Here is a 24,024-nt window from a genome sequence, read left to right as displayed (position 1 = left end):
GTGCTTATGTTGAGGAGATCGTTCGTTACCATGGTGTTCCTAAGGAGATCGTGTCGGATCGTGACCCGAGGTTTTGTTCAAGATTTTGGAAAGCTTTGCAAGATGCTATGGGTAGTAAGTTGTTGATGAGTACCGCTTTTCATGCCGCTACCGATGGACAATCCGAGAGGACAATTCAAACTCTAGAAGACTTGTTGCGTGCTTGTGCCCTTGATTTTCATTCTAGTTGGGAGAAGAGCTTACCTTTGGTGGAATTTTCTTACAACAATAGTTATCATGCTTCTATCAAGATGGCCCCTTATGAAGCCCTTTATGGAAGAAAATGCCGTAGTCCGATTTGTTGGGACCAAGCAAGTGATGTTCGTGATCTAGGACCCGACAAGTTAGCCGAGACAATTGATCAAGTGAAGCTCATCCGTGAAAGAATGAAAGCCGCCCAAGATCGACAGAAGTCTTACGCTGATGTTCGCCGTCGACCCTTGGAGTTTGAAGTTGGAGATAAAGTATTCTTGAAAGTGTCCCCGATGAAAGGAGTAAAGAGATTCAGAGTCAAAGGGAAGTTGAGTCCCAAGTACATTGGACCTTATGAAGTGATAAAGAGGATTGGTGCCGTGGCTTATAAGTTGGATTTGCCCCCGAGTTTGGGTAAAGTTCATGATGTCTTTCATGTTTCTCAACTTAGGAAATACATTAGCGACCCTAGTCATGTGTTGCAAAATGAGATTCCCGAGCTTGAGCCTAGTCTTTCCTTCGAGGAGAGACCAATTAAGATTTTGGACAAGAAGGAGAAGAAGCTAAGGAGCAAAGTGGTGCCCTTGGTGAAGGTTTTGTGGAAGTGTGGTGATGTGGAAGAAGAGACTTGGGAGCCGGAAGCTTCCATGCGTGTCAAGTACCCTAGTTTGTTTTCTTAAGGTAATGCCTTTCATTTCAAGTTTCGAGGGCGAAACTTTTTAAAAGGTGGGATGATTGTAACACCCCGCGCTTTCCTTATATTTTTAAATAAACTTTTAAGTAATTTTTACTAAATAATTATTATTTAAAGCTTATTTTTATAAAATATCGTCATAGCCGTGTAACGGTAATAATAGTGTAGACTTTAATAATATTATTCTCCGTCTCGAGTTATAGTAGACTTGGGACGAAAATTCTAGTAGATACCGACTCGTTTTGAGTTTTTGGGCTTAACTTGACTCATGGGCCTTTTCCCTCCTCTTTTCTCTATACAAAACCCCCAACTAAACCCTCACAACTTCATCTCCCTCATTCTAATTTCTGAAATTCCCCCAACAACCACTCCACCATTGTTGAACCTTCCCTTACTAACCCTAAAATCACAATATCTCACTCAATTCTTCACCAATCTCGTTCCTTTTCGCGCCATTCTCTTCCTTTTCTCATTTCCTTTCTTTCTAAGTAAGAAAGTTGTCATCTTTCTCTCTATTTCGAAATTCTCATCTTACAAGGATGTGGATTCTTGACTTAATACCTTTATTTTTGTGTTTAGGGGAGAACTTGGACAACCCGGAGGAGGATAGCTACATCATTGACGAGTCTTTAGAAGATTGAAGTGCAAAAAGGTAACGGTGATGGGTTACTCGACTTTTATGTTAAAATTGTGTGGTTTTATGTAGTTATAATCTCATATGAATATTAGAAGTTGTATCTTTCATGATTGGTGCTAATTTGGTTGTTGAATATCATGCTTGTTTGCAATTCTCACATGTTTGGATGAAAATCTCATGCTACATCTCTTGAATCCGAAATTACCCATTCACATGCTCAAATATGTTGTTTTTCCGAGTTAGAATCATGCTAGGATACGTAAACAATTGATGAGAAACAATTTTTGTTGGTTTCAAATGGTTTGGAAGTGTTTTGCATTGAACCCGTGTGTTTGTAGTCCCAGCCGGGTGACCGGCAGCCGGTCTACTGACCGGCTGGGAGATTCCTGTAAGTTTTGGACATATTTTAGTAAGCCTGTAGTCCCAGTCGGGTGACCGGCGGCCGGTCTACTGACCGACTGGGAGTACACTGAGGGTTTTAGGTGATTTTGAGTTTTGGCTGTATTCCCACCAGGGTGGACCGGCAATGGGTGACCGACCAGGGAGTACACTGAAGGTTTTATGTGTTTTTGGAAATTTGGTCAGTATTCCCAGTAGGGTGACCGGCAGCCGGGTGACCACTGGGAGTGCATGAAGGTTTTATGTGTTTTTGGAAATTTGGTCAGAGTCCCAGTAGGGTGACGGCCGGTCTCTTGACCTACCGGGAGTGCACTGCTTTGTAAGTTTTATTTAAATTTTGATTTTGGCTTGTTGTCCCAAATGGTGGCCGGCGGCAGACACCACCCTACCGGGAGTCCCCTGTTTGCTCTATTTCACTTGTGACTTCTAATAACGATTGAGTTATGCATGTATCTTCTTTCCTATCGATAATTAGTTACATTAAGACTCATTAATGTTATGAACATGCAAAATGGTTATGGTTCTTGTTCGGACCCGAATGTGACGTTTTACATTGTGAGACTACTCGACTTTCCCTATTTATTTGCCCTCGGACATTGGGTCACGGTTAGGTGCCATTGTCTCCGAGTTGGGCTATTTTTCCTTCCGCCTCTTCGGACCGGGGGTCACGGTTAGGTGACAAGGTTCCGCTTGAGGTTACTCGATTTTCGGGCACGGTTAGGTGTACCATATTTCGAGTCTTGGATACGATTTGGTATCGTTTGTCGAATCGGGTGTCGTCCATCCCGAGAGTCTGGCCAGGTTTAGACTAGGACCGTATTATGATCGTCGTCCTACCAAGAGGTTGGAGTCTAGAGGGTTGTCTTGTTTGAGTCTATACTTTGTAATTGTCTTACATTTGAGTCGAGTTGATGTGTGACAGTTTGACCTAATAATTCCTCTCTCATTTGTGCTTTACCATTCCTATTTTCTTATGCCCACTAATCATGATTTTCGTAATGCCGTAAGTATTTACTCTCATGCTTGTTTATTTAATTAAATTCCTAATTACTTGTATTTTGACATATTGTGGCTGGGAGGACCCTGAGTTACTCCCCACTGACTGTGGCTTTCATATTTATTATGAATGACAGGTTTGTGATGAAGCTTAAGTGGGGAAGACCGTGTGAGCTAGCGAGTTCTTACCTCGGACCTTATTTAGTTATCACTTGATAGACTCACCTACTTTTGAACTTATGTTAATTCGTGGGATATCTTTTCCCCAATAAATAGACTTGTGTTGTAAACTTAAATTTAACTAACTAAACTTATTTATCGTGTTGGTGATGCCTCGCGTTGGACTTCATTAGAAGCCTTAAAAGTTTTAAAAATCTCGTGTTTCCGCCACGATTTACTAGTTACTTTTAGTTACCTCAACGAGGGGTGTCACAGTTGTTACTTGGCTAAATGTGTATTGTAGAGAGATAAGGAAGATATTACCAGATGAATAGTGATTATTAGGTTAAATTGTGGATCCTTTCCTCAATGAGGGTTGAAGAGTATTTATAGACTTTCACCTTTTGTCACGTAGTGGCCAAGTGGCCAAGTGGCTAGCAGGTGGAAAGACCGTTCTACCCTCAGCCGATAGACCTATGGCAGGCCGGCGGAGGGTCCTTGGATATGAGTGCGCGGATATGTGCCCCGGCTGGCTGGTTGCCATGCCGAGACCCAGGTGACAGGCCGATGGGATGCATCGGCTAGGCTGTCTACGTCGTTGACTTGCTGTGGATATCTTTGACCTTGCTCAATATGTTGACTTGGTGAGCGGTGCAGAATATGCCCCATCAATGTTAATTTCTCTACCCATTACAACCTTAAAAAAACCATGCATCTGCACGGGATCTACACTAGTTTTGATACATCAACACATTACCATATCATTCTTTTTTCTCAGTGAGGATCCTCTGTTCCACTCCATATACATTTTGACACATTACCACATCATTTTGACACATCAACACATTACCACATTTATTGTGTATTTTTTATTTGCAACAAGTGATGTGTCAAGATGTGTATGGAGTGAGACACAAAAGTGGGACAGAGGATCCTTACTGTTTTTTTCCACACATTTTGCCACCCCTGGAAATTAATTTAGGAGATGTTCCAGTAACTATGATCTTTCCCACGTTTTACCACCCATGGAAATCGATTTAGAATACATTACATTAGCTATGATCTTCCTAAGGAACCATGGGAAAACAAGTTTTGGGTTCAGTTGTCTGAAAGATTGGACTTTAATTTCATAATATTTATGTATTTAGCGTCCATACGGCTTCGGTAATTAAGATTTTTAGAATCCAATTTAAATGGTTTTACTATCCCTATTTGTGATTATATTTTATTCGAATTCGATAGGCGCATGATCAAATGCCTGAATATGGGTAATAGTTTAGCATCTCAATCCTTTTGTCCACTTTTCTATAGATTCCTGTAAAACATTTTATATTATTGCACCAAGTACGTTGTGGGTTCTTGTACGAATGTCCAAAAAATTAAGAGACATTTTTCATATAAACGAATTTGCCCGCTCCTAAAATATATCCAAGTTGTTACTACTCTCATGCGATCAAATGGAATCACTATATTTGATTTCATAGACTATTATCAAAACAATTACAAGTTTATCTTAACGTGAAAATAATTTGACAACTCTCATATTAAAAATAATAAATTTTGTTTGTTAAGAAAAATGCACCTACAACAAGTAAAAGATAATATAAAAAAAAAGATTAATTATCAAACACTCTATTGTACTTTCACTTGCTTGTTCTCCAATTTTGAGTATTGATATTACCACTGAAATCATCAACATTAACTAGCTACAATAACAATTGGTCTCCCTTGTGACGGGTCACCATTTGTGGCGGATATTTTGTGAGTTAAAATGGTAACAAAATGGGTTAGTGGAGAAAGGGGACCACATGAATAGTGTTGCAGAGAGAGAAAAAGTGGGTATTTTGTGAGGTAAAATGGTATCCGTCACTCCAAAGTGACGGATAGTGTTGGTCACAAATGAGATTTTGTGCTACAATAAAAACACAGGATTAATTTTTTTGTTTTTTGGTTACTGAAGAGTGAGGAAATAATATAGTAAACCTTTTGTCCAACACAAAATCTCATTGAAGACGGGCGATATCCGTCACAAGCTTGTGACGGATACCGTTTCTTCTCACAAAATGCCAATTAAAAGGTGAGTGGGAAGCACATGGGGGGGTGTCCCACCTTGTCCTCTCTCCCTTTTTGTGAGAGGTCACAAGCTTGTGACGGGATTAGCCCGTCACAAGCAAGACGCTTTGTTTGTCCAATTACTTATCACGGTAGAAAATGGCGAATTCTTGTTTCAGATAAATCTTTTCCATCTGAAATAGAACAAAAATTTGATCATTTTATGAAAATGTAAATATTTTATGATACTATTAATTTTATATTAGATAGTGACAACTTTATTTATATTATTTTATTATTAAATGATCACTTTTTATTAAGATCGTTAAACATTTTCTCGTTTTTTGCTGAAACCGTCACACAAGGGAAACCTACTTCACTACTTGTAGAGTTATAGGTGGTAGGAAATATAGTAAATGAAGAAAAAGGAAAAACAGTGAATAAAAGAACAAGCCGTCTTAGCTCAGCTGGTAGAGCGCATGGCTTTTAACCATGTGGTCGTGGGTTCGATTCCCACAGACGGCGAATTTTTATTTTTTCCAATTTCTCCCAAAACTCCCTTAATTTTATCCACACATTCCCAAAAACCTCCACCAATTCCCCTAACAATGGCTTCCCAATTATTTTCACCTCCAACCCTTTTCACCACCACACAACTTTTACCCATCTATTTACCCTCAATTACCATCCCTCACAGTAACAGTAAAAGAAGAGCAGGTATTTTTACCACACTGTGCAGTAGCTATGAAGTAGGTGGAGGGTACAAAGATACTCATGCTAATAAACAGAAACAAACTAATAAAAATATTGAGGATAATCCTGAGTATGAAGCCATTCTTAAAGGTGGTGACCAAGTTACTTCTGTTCTCCAAGAAATGATTACTATTGTATGTCCACTTTACTCGTTCCGTCTCAATCATTTATTTACCTTTTTATTTTATTCTTCCTGATACTGGGACGTTGTATTTTCCGTCCCAATTATTTGTTTGTCTTTGATTAAAATACCGCTTACAAAGAATTAAAAAAGTAAACAAATGATTGGGAGGGAGGTAGTATGTTTAAATTGTGTATATGATTGCTATTTATTGGTTGAGTAATCTGTTTAAATTGGTATTGGAATTTGTTTTGCTTAAACCCTAAACCCTAGAAATTTTGGGCGAAAATTGTTGGTTTTTTTCGATGTGAATTGAGTTTTTAGTATGATTGTGGAGTAAATTTTGAAGAAATTGGACATTTCTTAACCCTAGATCTTTAAATTTGCACAATTACTTGTCTATCGGTGCCTTATTGTAAAACCGCCTTACACAAGACTAATAACAGATGGAGTATAACCCACAAGGTTGATGATAAGATTTGGATTTTAATAATTTGAAAGAGTAGATGATCTTTAAATTTGAGAGAATGATGTACAGGCTTACAGCAATTATATATATATTTTTTTGGCAGCGGTCAAGATGATGTAACTTACAGGCTTACAGCAATCATGGTGTCTGTTTAACATGAATATTACAACTACCATGTTTATAATTCATTTGTTATTTTCATAGCTGGAAGATATGAAAATGGATCAGGAATCAGAGGAAGTTGCAGTCCAGTTAGCGGCACAGGGAGTTATTGGGAAGAGAGTCGACGAAATGGAGCCAGGGTTTATGATGGCTCTGGATTACATGATCCAAACAGCTGAAAAAGACCAAGATGATCAGGTACTTGATCAACACTATATTATTGTTACTTGTAGATACGTCACGAACTAACCAAGTGAGCATGTGGTATGAAAAGGTTAATATAAAGCGTCATTATCGATAAACTATGCGCTAAACTGTAGGCACATTTTAACAAGCATCAATTCATTATGAAGAACCAAAGAATATGTAATATTGCGTAAACACACAGTGCAGCTTTCTGAAATTTGTCAGTTATTGTGTGTCAGCGGAAGTCGCTCTTGGAGGTGATCAAGGAGACAGTATTATCTCATCTCACGAAGAAGTGCCCACCTCATGTGAGTATGATTTCTTGTTTTATGCAATGATCTTGTGTTAATGTGTTGGCCTCTTGTTACAAACTTTGCTCTGATATGTAGGTGCAAGTGATTGGACTACTTTGTAGAACACCACAGAAAGAAAGTAGGCATGAGTTGCTACGTAGGGTGGCTGCGGGAGGGGGAGAATTCAAGGGTGAAAACGACACGAAAATTCACCTTCCTGGTGCTAATCTTCTTGATATAGCAAATCAGGCTGATGATTTATTAGAGGTGACTGCATGGTTTTTTCTAATGTTTGTGCTAATTCTTTTTCAGTTTTCTCAAAGTTTCACGATTGCAATTTTTATGCTCATACCATGATAAAGTTGGCTACATATGTTCTTTCTTGCATTCATCTGTGAACCCGATTCCCATATTGCTTCTGTTGCTAGGGGGTAGTGACTGTTGAACTGTCGTAAACCCTTTGAAACACTACACATCTGTTTCATAACCATGGCATTTAATCTAGGCCACAAGGCCCGCGACATTGTATCATTTGTGCCTAGACTGCATTTTGAGACCGTATCAGCCGTATTTTATAGCGCAACAACTGCAACCAGGCTGTAATAACCGATAGCTCAACCCAAGATTTAATACTATGTTCATAATAGACATATGCTTTTAGTTGGTGCTACGCTTTGTTGAAATGGGAATTAAGTCACATAACCTATCTTTTTGCTTACCTTCCTTGTGAAAATTCCCAAGGCTTTCCATGTAATAGTGGTAGTAAAATGTTACATATCATCCCTCTGACATAAGGGCTACTTTATATCGTCTCTATTAAAAGACACTGATTTCCCATTTCCCATTTGCTATGTGTTTTTTTTCTGTACACTCCGCATGTTTGTTGGTTGTTCTCATAGTACCAAAATAAAAATAAAAATTGTCGTCGTCATCATGTGTAGTCATGGTCTTAAATATCAGCCGCAACAACAAAATATGGTCTGTTGTTATCAAGATTTTTAAATTTACCACACGCATATTGGGCCAATATTCCCGAATTTACAAAACAACTCAGATCAGTCTGAGACTGCCGATTCCAAGATTAAGTCTCAAACGGAGTTTTAATACTATGGGAGTATGTGTGTAGTTGCTAAATGACTTAACTGGATGGTTGGGGCTACCTTTGGATCTTTGATATGGCATCAAATCTTTTTGAAATAACTGAGAGCTGATTGGCTTTCTATGGGTGCCTATGTCTCTTTACAGACAATGGAGACTCGGCCAGTTGTTCCTGACCGGAAGTTGCTTGCAAGGTTAGTTTTAATTAGAGAGGAAGCACGAAATATGATGGGAGGAGGAATACTTGATGAAAGAAATGATCGTGGTTTCAATACACTTCCTGAGTCAGAGGTTTGTCAGATTTCTGAACTGTACTGTCTCAAGAGGTTTTGAAAAATGCTGTTACTTTACTTGAATTAGTTTTGTACTGTTATCAGAAACTAACTACTATTTCAAATGGAATAGAGCCAAAGACCCAATTTTCTTAAATATGGGACTCTGTTGATAATAAAGCAAAATGGTTTTAGTGAACCGCTGACTAAACTCGTTATGTTTATATTATGAAGTAAAACTCATTTGATGCAATTCTTGACGCAAAGTTCTAACATATTATCCCGAAACAACTTCTCTGTGTTGTTGATGCATGGGTAAAGTTGCGTACAAGTGTACAACCGGCCCATTTCTCCATCAGCCAGAAACATCCTCTATGTTTTCTTTGAGAAACTATCTACTCTATGGTAGTTCTAGCTATGATCAAGTTTTTTTCTCAGGGATATCAATCTAACAATGTTATTGTGAATTCGCGACGCCTTTTCTCCATCATCCGGAATCATCCTCTATGTTGTTGAGAAACTATTCTTGCTATGATCAAGTTTTTTTCTCAGGGGTTGTCAATCTAACAATGATATCCTGTGCTGCAGGTTAACTTTCTAACCAAGCTGGTTGCCTTGAAACCCGGTAACACAGTTCAGGAGATGATTAAAAATGTAATGCTAGGAATGGACGAAGGTGCAGAAGATACTGATGAGGAAAGTGGAACAAATCGTCCTCGTGGAGTTGTGGGAAGGGTATGCTTATGAAGTAACCTTTTACAGACTATACTAATCTTCTTCAATATGTCATCCTCGAAATTTCTGTAATATTTTCAGGAAAGTATGACAGGGCTTAAGCCTCGTCCAGTGCGTCCTGGAATGTTTCTCGAGACCGTGACCAAGGTATGAGCTGCAAATTGCTATGCAAATGATGATATGATTTCTTAGAAATATCAATGCCAGACGACTAATCCATCTCAATGTGTTGTTATCAGGTTCTGGGGGGAATTTATTCGGGAAATGTTTCAGGCATCACCGCACAACATCTAGAATGGGTACCTTTCTTTAATTATACTTTCATATTACACATTGGTCTCAGATATGGTACTCCGACTGTGCAGCAAGTGGCGCGCACAGATATTTTATGAAAAGTTACATCTGTTTGACCTGAAACAAAATATCGAAATGTCAGCGTTGTGTCACGATGCGAAAGTGTCAGATTCGCAACTCAACCAATATAAAGTGTGGAAGAGACACAGTCGATCCCACAGTGCTCTCTCAAACTTTTCCTGCAAAATTTGTTAATCTCCGTGATGTTCAGTAGTTGTCCTCTTTGTTTACTGGGACCAATACTCACTCTCTGACTGCTCACTTTGAATCAGGTTCATCAAAGGACACTTCATGTTCTTCAAGAAATTGCATTTTGATCAGATCATTTTTTTACCGCTTTGATCAAGGTTGGGGTCTCCATATTTCATCTTAGTAAAACATGTAGAAGCTACAAGACCGCACGCTGTATGTGTACCTAGGCCATGCCCATGAGCTTCATGAAAGCAGGCCTGTTGGATCAGAATCCAGGAATGCAGGACTTTTGGATCAGAAACTACGAATGCTGGACTGTTGGATCAAAGAGGAACGCCTAGGTCTGAACTCGTGAACAAAAGATACCATCACTTTGTTACCTGCTGCTACCAGCTGAGGCTCACTAGGCTTGTTTCATCGGAACAGCATATGGATCAGGTAACATTTACAAAAGGTTGTCATACTGTCCTTTTGGGAAGTACGAGTAAAGATTAGAAGTTATGCATTACATCTTTATCGTTGCTGTAAAGTGTGTTGCGTTACTTGCATAGACAGTTTTTGATAATGACGGGTTTCAAACCCACGTCTTAAGTACCACTCCTAATAACTCTACATCGGTGAAATATTAAATTATCGACTATTCCAATTTCCAACCGATTTTTGGGCTGATGGTACCGGTAAATCTGTAAGAAGGCCCATCTTTGTTTGCACCACTTATATCTAAGGATGGTCCCAAGAAGCCTACCTTCCCAAGTCCCCATCCTACTCCTTCCCAATTTTTGTGACCCACTTTTTGTGGCTTTGCTTGGTGTTAATGTCTTTACAGCTTGGTAGCTTAACTAGGTACCTCTTGTTCTCCTATTTTTGCATAATACAAATTGTTGTTTAAGACGACAATATCCATTTTAAACTTAAAACGGGTTAAATATGGATGATGAGGCAAAATGAGGATGCCTAAAGACTAACATAAGTTGTCTACTATATGGCACTGAGAGCATATTGATCCGTTTTCATCTTTTGATGGATACTACCGTTCTAAGAGAAACTTGCTGTTTGCATAATGAGTAACTTGACTTTTAATTTTTTTTCTATTGAATTTTCAATTAGTCTCACTATAGACGGATATATCCGTCTAAAGTGAAAGACGGGTTAAATATGCGTAAAGTGGTGACATTTTTGGGTCCCACCATGCAACTTGTTGCTTGTCTTATGCTTAAAGTGGGTGGATATTTGGCCCGTCTATAGCTATAAACGAATATCTCCCGTCTATAATGAGAATTTGTGTTGAATTTTAACAAACTTAACCTAATGTGATGCATTTAACATGTGAAATTTGAACAATATTTTAATGTGGCCACAATACAGCCTTAATCTTACAACATTAGGCCAAATCTCATTTTTAATCATGTGATCCTTCACTCTTCTTATCATGGGAAAAAACAAATTCTCATTTGCGACAACGGTAAGTTACGACAAAATAAATAGAATATGACTATTTTATGATAAAATGGTCATTTTCTGATAATAACAAGACGATAAACTGTTGGTCGTTTGTTACCGGTTATAACTTACGACTGTCACAAGGAAGACCAACCGATGACGAAACTAGTAAAAGCCAGTAAGGAAAGTAGCCGTTAATTCGTCCTTTTAAGCTTGAACACAAAAAGCTAGAGTACAAATAAATATAAAGATATTTTTATTTTCCTCTCAAGAATGAAGGATGAACTATATTAGTGGGACAGGCAAGTCACAGTTATGGAAATGACAGAAAAGTAAGGAATGGGGCTTTCACACCCAACTTGTGCTTATAAAGTAGCTCTTCCTCACATGCAATGCTTTGCTTAATTTAATTATATTGCATTATTTACGATTTTTGATTGTATTCACGTGCTTAGCCATCATAAAAAAGAAAAAGAAATGCAATTGTGAGATTTAATATGATGTTTCATTTTTACCTCACATTTTTACTGCCTCACATAGGTGAATCATTGTATAAGAGGAGTAAGCTATGATTATGAAGTGCATTTTGGGATTAGATACCATAATTACCCTATTTTTCACTTAAATCTTGTGATAGTGATGTATACTTGTAATAAGTGCCTAGTGCAATAATGAGATAAATAGCCAAGTGCAATCCGTCTTTTTATCGAAAATGAATTAAACTGAATTGAATAAAGTTGAACTAAAATTAAGTCACAAAAAACAGAGTCTATATGATTCATAGTTCATAAGCCTCCCATTCCGTATCTCACCGTATGATCCAGTTATTAATTAATTTTAAATTTTTTTTATTGTTTAGGTGTATCCAATACAGTACTCATTTCTTTGCGTGTTAAAGGAAGTAATAAGATATAAATATATTAGTTGAGCCATAACCAAAACTACGTTACGGTGGTGGTTGAGATAATTCATCTATCATGGTATCAGAGTCAGCGTGATCATAGGTTACGAGTTCGAATCCTGACAACCTCCGATATCTTACAAAGTGAAATTTTAAAACTTAATTTCAATTCCTATTCACTTCAATTTTAGTTAAATCGTCCAGTTAAAACCGTTTCAATCCAAAGTAAGCGGCCATACCCAAGATCTGGGTTGTTACGTGTTGATCGCAAAATACCTGGCAAAATGATCCGAAATGATTGGAAAAAATCACCAAAAATCAACAATGCCACATTAAATTAAAATAAACAGTACACACTATATACAGTGATACAGTGAGACAGACAGTCCATGAGTCCACTCAATTTAAAATTAAAGCAGACTAAAAATCAAGTAGTGACAACGGTAATACGCTACGCTCAACAACAACAACAGAAACAAACTCATAATTTGAATTTCCGCAAAAATACACTCTCTTCTTCTCTCTAACCCAACTTTGCTAAAATAATCTACCAAAATTCAATCAAATTCTTAAAATTAAATTAAATTAAATTAAATTTATTAAATCTTAATTATGGCTGGCTATGTTGGAATCTTAGTTTCTGATCCATGGCTTCAAAATCAGTTCACTCAAGTCGAACTTCGTAGCTTGAAATCTCAGGTAGTTTACCGAAGATAAGATGTCTTAGTCTAGTAGTTTATTCATGTTTGATTTCCGTGCTAATCATTTGTTTACCTTGATTAAAATATTGTTGTTGTTGTGGTTGTTGCAGTATCATACGATGAGGAGAGAAAGTGGACCGTTACGACTCGTAGATTTACCGGCGAAAATGTCGAACCTTAAAGTTGTAGGAGAAAATTTGACGGAGGAAGAAAGGGATTCGTTTATTAAAAGTTCGTATGAGAATATCAATGATGAAGTTGATTTTGAGTTGTTTCTTAGGGTATGTTTCTTTTTGATTTGTTATTTTTGGTTTACACAAAATCTCATTGAAGACGGGCGATATCCGTCACAAGCTTGTGACGGATACCGTTTCCTCTCACAAAATGCCCATTGAGAGGTGAGTGGGAAGCACATGGGGGTGCCCCACCTTGTCCCCTCTCCCTTTTTGTGAGAGGTCACAAGCTTGTGACGGGCTTAAGCAAGACTAGCTGGTTGGTTTATACCATCTGGTTTATTTCGGATTTAATGTTTCTGGCTGAATTGGTGGTTGTTTGATGTATTTGACGAGAAATTCTTAGGTATACATCGGGTATGCCACGTCATGTGTAACGTAGTAGATTTGAATATTAGAATTGATAGCAATGAATTTTAAGTTATTCAGGTGTTTGGAAATTGGATTTGGAGATGATCATGGTTTATGCTCCTGTGTTGTGACGATCTTTGCGCCCGCTCATATGTAGTACAAAAAAAATGTTTGAGAAGTTGTTTGGAGATCCTGGCGGAGCTAGGATTTGACGTTAGAGGTCTTAAACAGTAGTATATTAAAAGTTAGGGGGATTAGTAATGCAATATACTCCCTCCGTGTCATTTGTTTATCCTTTTTACAAATGATTAGGACGGAGGGAGTAGTAACTAAGAAAAAACCAATAATGATGACAAAAGTTCATATTTTTCATTGCTTAGGAGTGCAGCAGCCGAGCTAGCTCTCCTAGCTTTGCCAATGTTCGGACAACTAAAGTTATAAATGTAAATTATTTATGGGTGGCCTGCTGTTTTATGTGCCAACAACCCAATTAGCTCCCCTAGCTTCACCACTAAAGTTATAAATGTAAATTAATTTATTTTATGTTTTATGTGCGAACTGGAAATAGTGGCACTGAACTCATTTGATTGGTGTTTGGGAAATTAATTTTAACTTTCTAGATGTGCTATATGTCTACAAGTCTATTTATGATGTAGTGGCCTCTACACCTCTTATGAATTCGAGAAAAGAGAGTTCTTAATTATAAAGTGGAAAATCGGAAATGAAAGCATACGACATTCATGTTTGATTGCTGATAGGGAATAGGCGGATCGAAAAGAGGAGGATACTGAATTACTGACTGGTCAAGTGTGTGGAATACGAGTAGGTGACACACAATTACATCCTGATGTCAGGGATGGTGAGGGGGTTAAAACGCGCCTTTTGGTATAAAGAATTTAGCTTTTCTTTGAAAATCTATGTAACTTTACTGCTTGGGTGGTTGAAATTGTAGTTTCACTAATAAGTTGGTTCAGATTAAAAAGATAGCCTTTTGGTCGGATGAAATAGATCACCTGTGTTGGAATGTGCAGGTATATTTAAAGCTACATACACATGCGAATTCAAAGATGGGTAGCCCAGCTAAGAACTCATCTGCGTTCCTTAAAGCTGCTACTACAACATTGCTTCACACAATTAGCGAGTCAGAGAAAGCATCTTATGTATCACATATTAACAATTATCTAGGAGAAGACAAGTTCTTGCAACAGTACCTTCCCATTGATCCTTCAACCAATGACTTGTTTGAGATTGTAAAGGATGGCGTACTTCTCTGGTGCATAATCTCTGCCTCGTTATTCTTACTAATAATTTCAAGCATCATTATGTCTACTCACCGTGGTTCCTAACTTGACTTCTTATTTGGTCTTATAATGCAGTAAGCTAATCAATGTTGCTGTTCCGGGTACAATTGATGAACGTGCTATCAACATGAAGAGTATGCTCAATCCATGGGAGAGGAATGAAAACCACACATTGTGCTTTAACTCGGCAAAGGCTATTGGTTGTACGATAGTTAACATCGGCACTCAAGATTTCATTGAAGGAAGGGTATGAGGCATTCTCCATTCAAGTAGTTGTATCAAGGCTTTTAAGTGGTATATTAATGTCATTGAGAACAGAAAATGGCCTACTTTGATTATCCATATCCTAAAAGCATTTACCTGGTAATTACATAGATGAGATAAGCAACCCGGTAGATCAGCTACCTATGCGAGTGCCTTCTTCCAGCAAATAGAGTATCATAATATCCTCAATGGTGGCATGAAACTGTAAAAACTGCTTGAAATACTAAAATATAGTCCTTCAGTCTCCTTAACAAGCGCTAGTTAATGATGTCTTAGGCATGTACTATGATGCTGCAGTCCAAAAAGATCTTAATTTTGACAAATTTAAATCAATTTCATGGATCATTTTCACATTCTGAATGACAACTTTAGTTTACTGGTTTGATTGAATTCCATTTACTGATGCTGGTATTCTGTTTGGTTTCAGCGTCATCTGGTGCTGGGAGTAATTGCCCAAATCATAAAGGTACAACTCCACTGCGATTTATACTGCATTAGCCCTTTTTCTCATTGTGGGCTTGTGGGCTTGTGGCTGCTCATTTTGTTTGTTCCATTGGTGTCTTGCTTCAGATCAATAGTATTTTCGGTTATAATACATGTTAAGACATAACTGTTATTTGACTATATTTAAATTTTGCAGATACAACTATTGGCAGACCTCAACTTAAGGAAAACGCCTCAACTGGTTGAGTTAGTAGATAGTGCTGAGGTAAGGATCATTACTGATTTGAATGATTTCTGACCCTGCACAATGATTTTTTCCAATCTCTCTATTCTGTTATCCATTTGCTGAACCGTTGCCTGATGCTTTTCAGGATGCCGAAGAATTGATGAGTCTTCCACCAGATAAGATCTTGTTGAGATGGATGAATTTCCAACTTCGAAAAGCCGGATTTAAAAAAGTCATCACGAACTTCTCTTCAGATATAAAGGTATATGGTTCGTTTGTGTTTCTCCATCAAAAATAGATTTTTTTGGGACAGTACATCAAAAATAGAAATCCTCCTGAATATCTTTCCCGTGCATGACTTTTTGTTGTAATATACTGTTAAGTTTTGTTTGTGCTGTGCCGATGACTGGTTAAACATCCATTTAACAACACTTTACTACAATGAATCTGCTAGAATGTCAAATTAATATACAGCTACCTTTCTCTTATTACAAATGTATTTCTTGTTTACAAACGCGTTTGTGCATATGCTGAATATCACAAATTGTTTCTAAAATAACTTTTTTTTTATATATATATTCTCCTGCTTTAAATTCTTTTATATCTTGATTGGGAGGAGCTGATACAGAAAAATATTGCTCTGTTTTGGCAGGATTCTGAAGCATATGCACATCTCTTAAACATCCTTGCACCAGAGCATAAAAATCCGAAGACGTTGACAGTAAGGGATCTTCTACAGAGGGCAAAGTTAGTACTTGAACATGCTGATAAGATGGGTTGTAAAAGATACTTGACAGCAAAGGATATAGTGGAAGGATCACCAAATCTCAATCTTGCTTTTGTTGCTCATATATTTCAGCTTAGGTGAGAAACTTCTATACTTCGTCTTAGAATAGCGGCTAAGGGTTGTTCAGTAACTCATGCATTAAGAAGCATCTGTACAAGCTAGTGGGTATTTTAGGTGCTTTGAATTTATGTTATACTCCATGTTTTTTGTGTCTGAAAGCTTGGAACCTAGCGACTTTGGATACTCTGGGAAATGAATTATTGACCTCAGACTGCTAAGAATTTTTTTTTGACGAGTTTCGTGATAGTATTAGAAGCATCATAAGGATTACATCTTTCATAAAATCCATCCTTGAATAAAATTTTGTGTTTTGATTTTCGTTCTACTCAAAAACATGTTTGTGAGGGTCGTATTTGTACGACAGAGTTGTTTAAGGCATAAAACTGCAAGAAATGTGCGATTCTATGCCTTGAACAACTGTCTGGTCCATCTGCAGCCGCTTCTGCGCTGCTCTCTCTTTTACGAGCATGAGCATACAAGATATTGATTTTGAAAGCTCATTTTTAAATCTTTTTGCTACGACTACATGAACTCATTTAATCTAATGTCCATATTGTGTAGGAATGGTCTCTCCACTCAAACCAAACACATGTCCTTCCTTGAAACTTCCCTGGATGATGCCCAGGTCTCAAGAGAAGAAAGAGCTTTCCGATTTTGGTTAAATAGTCTTGGTAATTCGAGATGTATTGACAATGTCTTTGAAGATCTAAGAGACGGGTGAGTATTATATATACCGCAAAGCATCACTCTGTTGTAAGAAAAGTAGAGTCAATCCAGGAAAATCACAGTCTACATTTTCTCTTGGTTGTAGATGGATACTCTTGGAGACGTTAGACAAGGTCTCTCCTGGAATTGTCAATTGGAAGATTGCAAATAAGCCACCCATCAAGATGCCGTTCAAGAAAGTTGAGAACTGTAATCAAGTAGTAAAGTTTGGGAAGCAACTCAAGTTTTCTTTGGTTAACATTGCTGGAAACGATATTGTGCAAGGAAACAAAAAATTAATATTAGGTATGTGGTTTGTATCATAGTATGACTACAATCATTTATAAGATTATGTAAATATGTAGAGTGCTTATCTGCCAGAATAGTCTTTTTTTGAGCGAGACTGCTAAACCGTACTCCTTAATACATTTCAGCTTACTTGTGGCAACTCATGAGAAGCAACATGATCCAACTCTTACGAAACTTGAGGTACCATTCACATGGGAAGGAGATCAATGATGCCGATATTCTGGAGTGGGCGAACACACTAGTGAAAAACTCTGGAGGGCAGTCATGTATGAGAAGCTTCAAGGTATAAGGATAAATAGTTGTGGTGGTCGTCGTCTTTTTTCCATGCAGCATCACAACGTGATTGTTGTTTCTGGCTTCTGATCTACTGACTGATGTGCAGGATAAAAGTTTGTCAGATGGCATATTCTTTCTTGAGCTTCTTAGTGCTGTACAACCGAGAGTAGTAAATTGGGGTCTCGTTACAAAGGGCAATACTGGTATGGTCTTGCTGCACTTGTTTGTATGTTGATTATCGCTACCAATTTGAGCGTAGAACTTTGTTTAAATACTTGGTACTAACTACTCCCTAAATGTCTGGAATGCTCAACACCAGGGTCTTTATAAGCCTTGTGTAAGTATCGGTCTAATATTGGGTATCAGTTGCCAAAATAACTGATACAGGTCTAACATTAAGGTAGACCCCCCGACCCGTTTGACAGGGCTACCTTTATATTTCAGACGATAGTGGCATTGAAATTTGAGAATCGTATACGTTACGGCTGATATGTGATCTGTTAAATTCATTCATAGTCAATTTGGGGCGTGACTTAATTTGACGACGACTGACGACGACAACATTAGTTTGGTTTTCAAGAGGAACTTTAAGACACTATTTTTTGACTCTGAAATACGATGCAATAAACCAGAATACACACTTCTTATACTGTGAAATACGAACTCAATATTTTCAATCTTTGGCAAAATTATGGGTCAAGTGAACGTATCTTTATGTTTTGACACAAGAGCAAGTTTGATAATCTCCGGCCCTATTGCCAGTCATAAGCGGGCACCAGTTCAGCAAGTATCTTGGAAAAAATAAAAGACGAACATAGAAGTGAATGTCAGCGGCAGTCTAAGATAATTTTTGCTTGCAATAGTATATGCTAATCTATTTCAAATTCTATTGTTATTCAGATGATGAGAAAAAGATGAACGCCTCCTACATTATCAGTGTCGCAAGGAAACTGGGATGTTCAATATTTTTGCTTCCTGAAGATGTAACAGAGGTAAGTAACCTATTTCAATATTTTTGCTTTCTGTTCTATTCCATTTTCTTTAACGAAAATTATAGGATCAGCTGCCTATAACAAAGCAGCTGCAACATTGCGTTCTTTCGTTTCCTAAACCTTGATATCCTATAACAAAGCAGCTGCAACAATGCTTTCTTTCGTTTCCTGAACCTTGAGATCAGTTTAGTGATATCGTTAGTGTAGCCAGAGTAGATTTGAGGTTTTCCTCTAGCAGATGGGTCGGAGTAGTCTCTGTCCGAATATCTGTCAAGTAGTTTGAACAATTTTTAGGATTTAGGCATCACCTAAAATTTGTACTTTTCGACTGAAGAATAATCAATTTGTGTGAATTTTGGCATATTACCAGGTTAACCAAAAGATGATACTCACACTGACAGCCAGCATAATGTACTGGTTCTTAAATCAAGGAGTTGAAGAGAAATCAACTAGCTCGTCCGATAGCGAGAATGGAAGTCCGTCAGAAACATCAAACTCGACCCTGGACGACGCTGTATCTGAATTATCACTAGAATAGACTGTACACAGAGAAATCAATATGTATGTATACCGGAACCTTCGTCTGAAGTTCCATTACTTCAATTTGTTTTCATTTTATTAAATTCATTTGCCTATAGGTTTTGGTTTGCGATCTGGTTTCGACAAGTCGAGTTTTCTAAGGTGCTATTGTGTATCATTGTTACCAAAAGCCAACTTTTCAGAAACAAACGCAAATATGTATTGTCGATTTATGTAAAAAAAAGTTTTGGTAAGACTTTGGTTACTACACAGGGCAGAAAAAATAACTCCGGCAGTTTCATCAAGTTAAAAAACTTCTGGAACCGAAAATGTGTCCAGGCGTTGGCAAAAACTGCGAATGTTTGTTCGCTGATAATTCTACCCAACACGAGATAAAGCTTGAGCCGGACAAAGGATGGGTTGTTAACTCGTGTTTGGTCCATGAACAAGCGGGTTGGTGAGTTTGAGGAGTGGTCGAACCTTCATAAACTGAGCTCATTACCATGATCCCGAGCTTTAACCCGAGCTCGAGCCTTGTATGAGATCAAGTAGAGCTTATATATGATTGTTAAGTTATCTGTTTTTTTTTCTCTTTCGATATTTTCAATAACAAAATTCAAAGGTTATATATTCTAAAGGGTTATTTTATGGGAATAATCCATCCTAAGCCCCCTTTTCCCATATTAATTCATCCTACTGTTTAACCGAGAAAAATCTCATCTTTGACGTCATTTAACTTGTAGTAGACTAACCCAATTTATGACCTGATATTCCCGGTTTCTAAACAGGTGACCTTGTGACTTGTGAGTCCCATCCCTCTTTCTAATTTTTCTTCTTTTTCTTCTTCGTTCTAATGTTCCAACTTTTTCCTAATCACCTATTCTTCCTTCTAATTTCTCACATAAACTCCACTGGTTAAACTGATAGGTGAGTCCCATTTTTTTTTTTTTATTTAAACCTTTAATTTCCTCCTCCATTAACAACCCTCACCATCACCACCACCACCACTTCAGCCAACCACCACTACACCATAGTATCATGAATAGGACCAAAAATTATGGTGCCGGCTAGATCGGGTTCTTGTCCGGAGCGAAGAAACGGGTTAACCCAAATCGAGCTCAAAAATTGGGGTTTGTTGTTGGTGAACCCAGAAACAATGTGATATAATTCATATGAACAAAGAACAAAAACCCAGAAAATTAAATGAGATTAATGAAAAAAAAATGGAAAAATGGGTTTTGAAGAAGAGAGAGCAACGGACGTAAGTGTTACTAAACCCAGAAAATTGTTTGTACGGTAGTCGAATTTAATTTGAAGGCAATCACTGTTCATCACCTGCCGACGAGTGAGGATGATGGAGAAGTAAAAAGGGGTTTTAGGTGTTTGATGTTTGGTGATGAAGCGAGAAGTATAAAGAGGCGAAGGGATGATTTCAATGGAATATGGTAGGGAGTGGAGAGGAGGGGATTGGTGATGGACGGTGGTGTGAGATGAAGTTGGCCATTTAGCTGGTGTTTTTGGTGTTTGATGATTGATTGTGCTGGTATGTGAGTTGAGGGGATTGGTGATTGATTTCAATGGAAATTACCTTTATTTTTTTAAGTGTGACCTGACAAATAAGTAGTCGGTTACCTGGTGCATTGTAAGATAAATGACGTCAAAGATGAGATTTTTTTCAGTTAAACAGTAGGATGGATTAATATAGGAAGATGGGGCTTATGATGGATTATTCCCATGAAATAACCCTATTCTAAATTTCTAATATTGGGGAAATCAATAAAAATATTTAATATGGTTATAAAATGATATAATCATAATAAGTATTATCATAAAATAATTACACGATATATTTTATCACACGTGTTCGAGCTGCTCGCGAGTTTTTCCAACCTAGTTAACGTTAACTCTGCTTAACTCGTTAAGTTATTTAACCGAGCTGTCTGCCTGTCTCGTCTCATTGTCACGCTTACCTCCGATAATGACTTGACATTCGACCCTGTAATGAATTAATGATCAAACCTGAACCCGAACCCAAATTGACTCAAATTTGTTGATATCTAATACGTTGGGGAGCACTATCTAATTTTAATCTTGGTTAGTTCTTAGGACTTGGACATTGGTGAGAGAGACAAGTCCTATTTCGTTGGGTTCCTCCGCATGGATGGATGCAGGATGCCCAAACATTTAGGTTAAGTTAAGTTTCCCCTTGTTAGTGATATATGAATTGTCATTATATATCCATTTAACATAATAATGACAGACATTTACCACTGTATACACGTGGATGTGATCAGCTTCATTTAAAGGAAAATGACACACAAACTACAGATAATGTGCAATACATAATCAATAAATCTTGCTTCAGACGATCTGAAATAAGACGGACTAAATGTTACCATTTTTTAATAGAATATAACCATTTAATGACAAAATGTTTATGTAGATCCCGTGCAAATGCACGAATTTTTTAGGTTGTAATTTGTAGAGAAATTAACATTTATTAATTAAACTTTAAATTAAGTGTTATAGTCTACAATTATTATATGCAGTATTAAGAAGTAAAAATTACATTATTTATATTTCCTGTTGTATTTTCATGTGTGTGGTGATGGAGAAGATTCTTAAATATAATATTCCTATTTAAGATATATTTATAGTTAAAGTTCGACAATAATATGATCAAAATATATTAGTTTGACAAATATATTTGTAATATCTAACACACATAAAATATACTCCCTCCTAGTCTGATTGTTGGTTCTTCTTCCCTTTTTCATACTAGTCGAGTGTTGGTTCCCCTTTCCTTTTTTGGTAAGTTTTATATGGTCTAAATTCAATTCCATGTGAGGTAGGGTGTTTTGTGTGGTTCAAATTCATTTTCTTAATTTTGTTGCCCAAAAGAAAGGGAATCAACAATCAGACTGGGAGGGAATATATGGTTTTTACTGAATATAGTTTTTCTTCTACAAAGAGTGGCATGTAAGACTTATGAAGTATATGCTAAGCCCAATATTTATATAGAATAACCAAAGTGTTAGGCCCAATTTATAGGTGAGATGATTTGAGCGGGAAAATCTCCAATTTCACTTATTCATTTAGTAAATAGAGGATGTTATAACTAAAGTTGTCACTTTTTACCCTAAAAATTATGGTAGCATTTTATCGGAAAATAGTAACATTTTATCGTAAAATGGCTACATTTGATCCGTCTTATTTCAGATGAGAAATAGCCCGTCTGAAATAAGAATTTGCGATACATAATTGATTAACTAAGTTGTCCGTGTTCCTTAACTAGTCTTGCTTAAGATAGTAATATTTGTTTTAATGGCAAAAAATGAATTCAAATTAGTATTTTGATAAATAAAACTCTTAGGGCCGTAGGCTTATAGCTAAAAATATGATCTACGTAGATTTGGAGCTAACAAAAGCTGAGTTGGGCTTAGGAACCCGACATGATCAGTCCGAAACCCAAGCTGATAAGATATGAAAATTGGTTGAACTGAAACCGAGCCGACCCGAGGATAGACCGATAATCGATAGCAGCCTTATTTATTCCAAACTAAATCGACCCGTGACCAGATATTAACTCAACCATCCAAAACTAACTTAATATCTTCATACAGTGTTTTAACATGAAATTAACCATCCAAAATTAATTACGTGGGATAAAATATATGTTTGATACTTTATAGCTTGACATGGTATTGACCCAAACCGAACCCAACATGAATTATAACCGACCCAAACATGACACAACCGAGCCTGAGATAAACCGACCTGACTTTGATTGGCGCGACTCTTAGCGAACCCGATTACCACCTCGATACATTTACAATTGAGTATTATTCTAGTTTCTAACCAATACTAAACAAACATTATTGCAAATGCAAACAAAATTGCCACCCATAAAACCAATCTTATCATTCAATAAAAATAAAAATAGTCAATTTAATTTGTTGGGGGTGAGTCATGCACCAAACCAATTAAGTGGTCCTAAACTCATTAGCATAAGCATGTGATCATGCTTTATTATGCAGCTAATTAAAATCATAAATTCATAATTATGGTTAGAGAGTCTAATTAATACTTGAATGAAATAGCGAAAGGCCTCGAAAAAGTTAAAATATAATTGGGCCCAACAGACAAATATAAGGCCCACCATGTTCTAACACTATTCTATGGGCCTACAATAAAATCCTTTCAAACCCAAGCGTGTGCTGTTGACAATTGACATTATAGTTTAGAGATGAAAGTGGGTCGTGTCTCATGCGCTTGTTCACCGTGCGCGAGAAAAAATGACGGGTTAGGCGCTTGAAGGTGGGCTTCGTGTCATGCCGTGCCAGTCAAATGAAAATGTTGACCCAGGCCCACGTGTGTCGTGCCGTGTTGTATCGTGCTTGAGTGTGCCTTAACAATTCTACCACTTTAACCCAATTTCTTTTTATTTTCAGCGTGTCCAAGCGTGTCGTACCTACTACCTAGGCATCTTTTTTCACAAATTTCGCACAGGCATAGCCCACAGCGATTGGCGTGCCATGTCGTGCTAATTCTGTGTCGTGCTAAAATGGATTATGGGTCGTGCCAGCCTAACGGCCGTGTGCCCACTTCAATCTCTATTATGGCCTGTCTTACAATTCTCTTTTTATGTTCACAAATTTCATTCTTATATACACAACACACAAGTGTATTTACTTGACCCGTTTTAAGTTTAA

The 24,024-nt window shown here is 37.3% G+C and overlaps 2 protein-coding genes and 1 non-coding gene across 4 annotated transcripts; all 3 read left to right on the top strand.

Annotated features, from left to right (window-relative positions):
* Positions 1-5,620: 5,620 nt before the first annotated feature.
* On the top strand, positions 5,621-5,693 carry TRNAK-UUU (transfer RNA lysine (anticodon UUU)). The gene has a single exon. It is a non-coding gene; the product is annotated as a tRNA-Lys (tRNA).
* LOC141652587 (protein PEP-RELATED DEVELOPMENT ARRESTED 1, chloroplastic) lies at positions 5,647-10,397 on the top strand. Its single transcript, XM_074460123.1, has 9 exons — positions 5,647-6,055; positions 6,716-6,871; positions 7,099-7,167; positions 7,249-7,419; positions 8,398-8,541; positions 9,111-9,257; positions 9,339-9,404; positions 9,497-9,556; positions 9,884-10,397. Exons 1-9 carry the CDS (start codon positions 5,648-5,650, stop codon positions 9,926-9,928), a joined length of 1,266 nt encoding a protein of 421 aa, XP_074316224.1. The 5' UTR covers position 5,647; the 3' UTR covers positions 9,929-10,397.
* On the top strand, positions 10,158-19,445 carry LOC141652586 (fimbrin-2). Of its 2 annotated transcripts, none has more exons than XM_074460122.1 (14): positions 10,158-10,241; positions 12,956-13,126; positions 14,461-14,702; positions 14,806-14,977; positions 15,422-15,460; positions 15,635-15,703; positions 15,810-15,926; positions 16,317-16,528; positions 17,073-17,228; positions 17,323-17,522; positions 17,651-17,808; positions 17,908-18,004; positions 18,702-18,793; positions 19,164-19,445. In XM_074460122.1, the coding sequence occupies exons 1-14, from the start codon at positions 10,233-10,235 to the stop codon at positions 19,329-19,331; spliced, it is 1,902 nt and encodes a 633-aa protein (XP_074316223.1). In that variant the 5' UTR covers positions 10,158-10,232; the 3' UTR covers positions 19,332-19,445. The 2 variants fall into 2 exon arrangements, with proteins under 2 accessions (XP_074316223.1, XP_074316222.1); XM_074460121.1 differs by lacking the exon at positions 10,158-10,241 and adding an exon at positions 12,525-12,843.
* The last annotated feature ends 4,579 nt before the right edge of the window (positions 19,446-24,024 follow it).

This window comes from Silene latifolia, chromosome 4, assembly GCF_048544455.1.
Source record: "Silene latifolia isolate original U9 population chromosome 4, ASM4854445v1, whole genome shotgun sequence".
NCBI classification, from domain to species: Eukaryota; Viridiplantae; Streptophyta; class Magnoliopsida; order Caryophyllales; family Caryophyllaceae; genus Silene; species Silene latifolia.
Note: the sequence above shows the minus strand (reverse complement) of the source record. Positions and strands in the feature narration are given on the sequence as shown.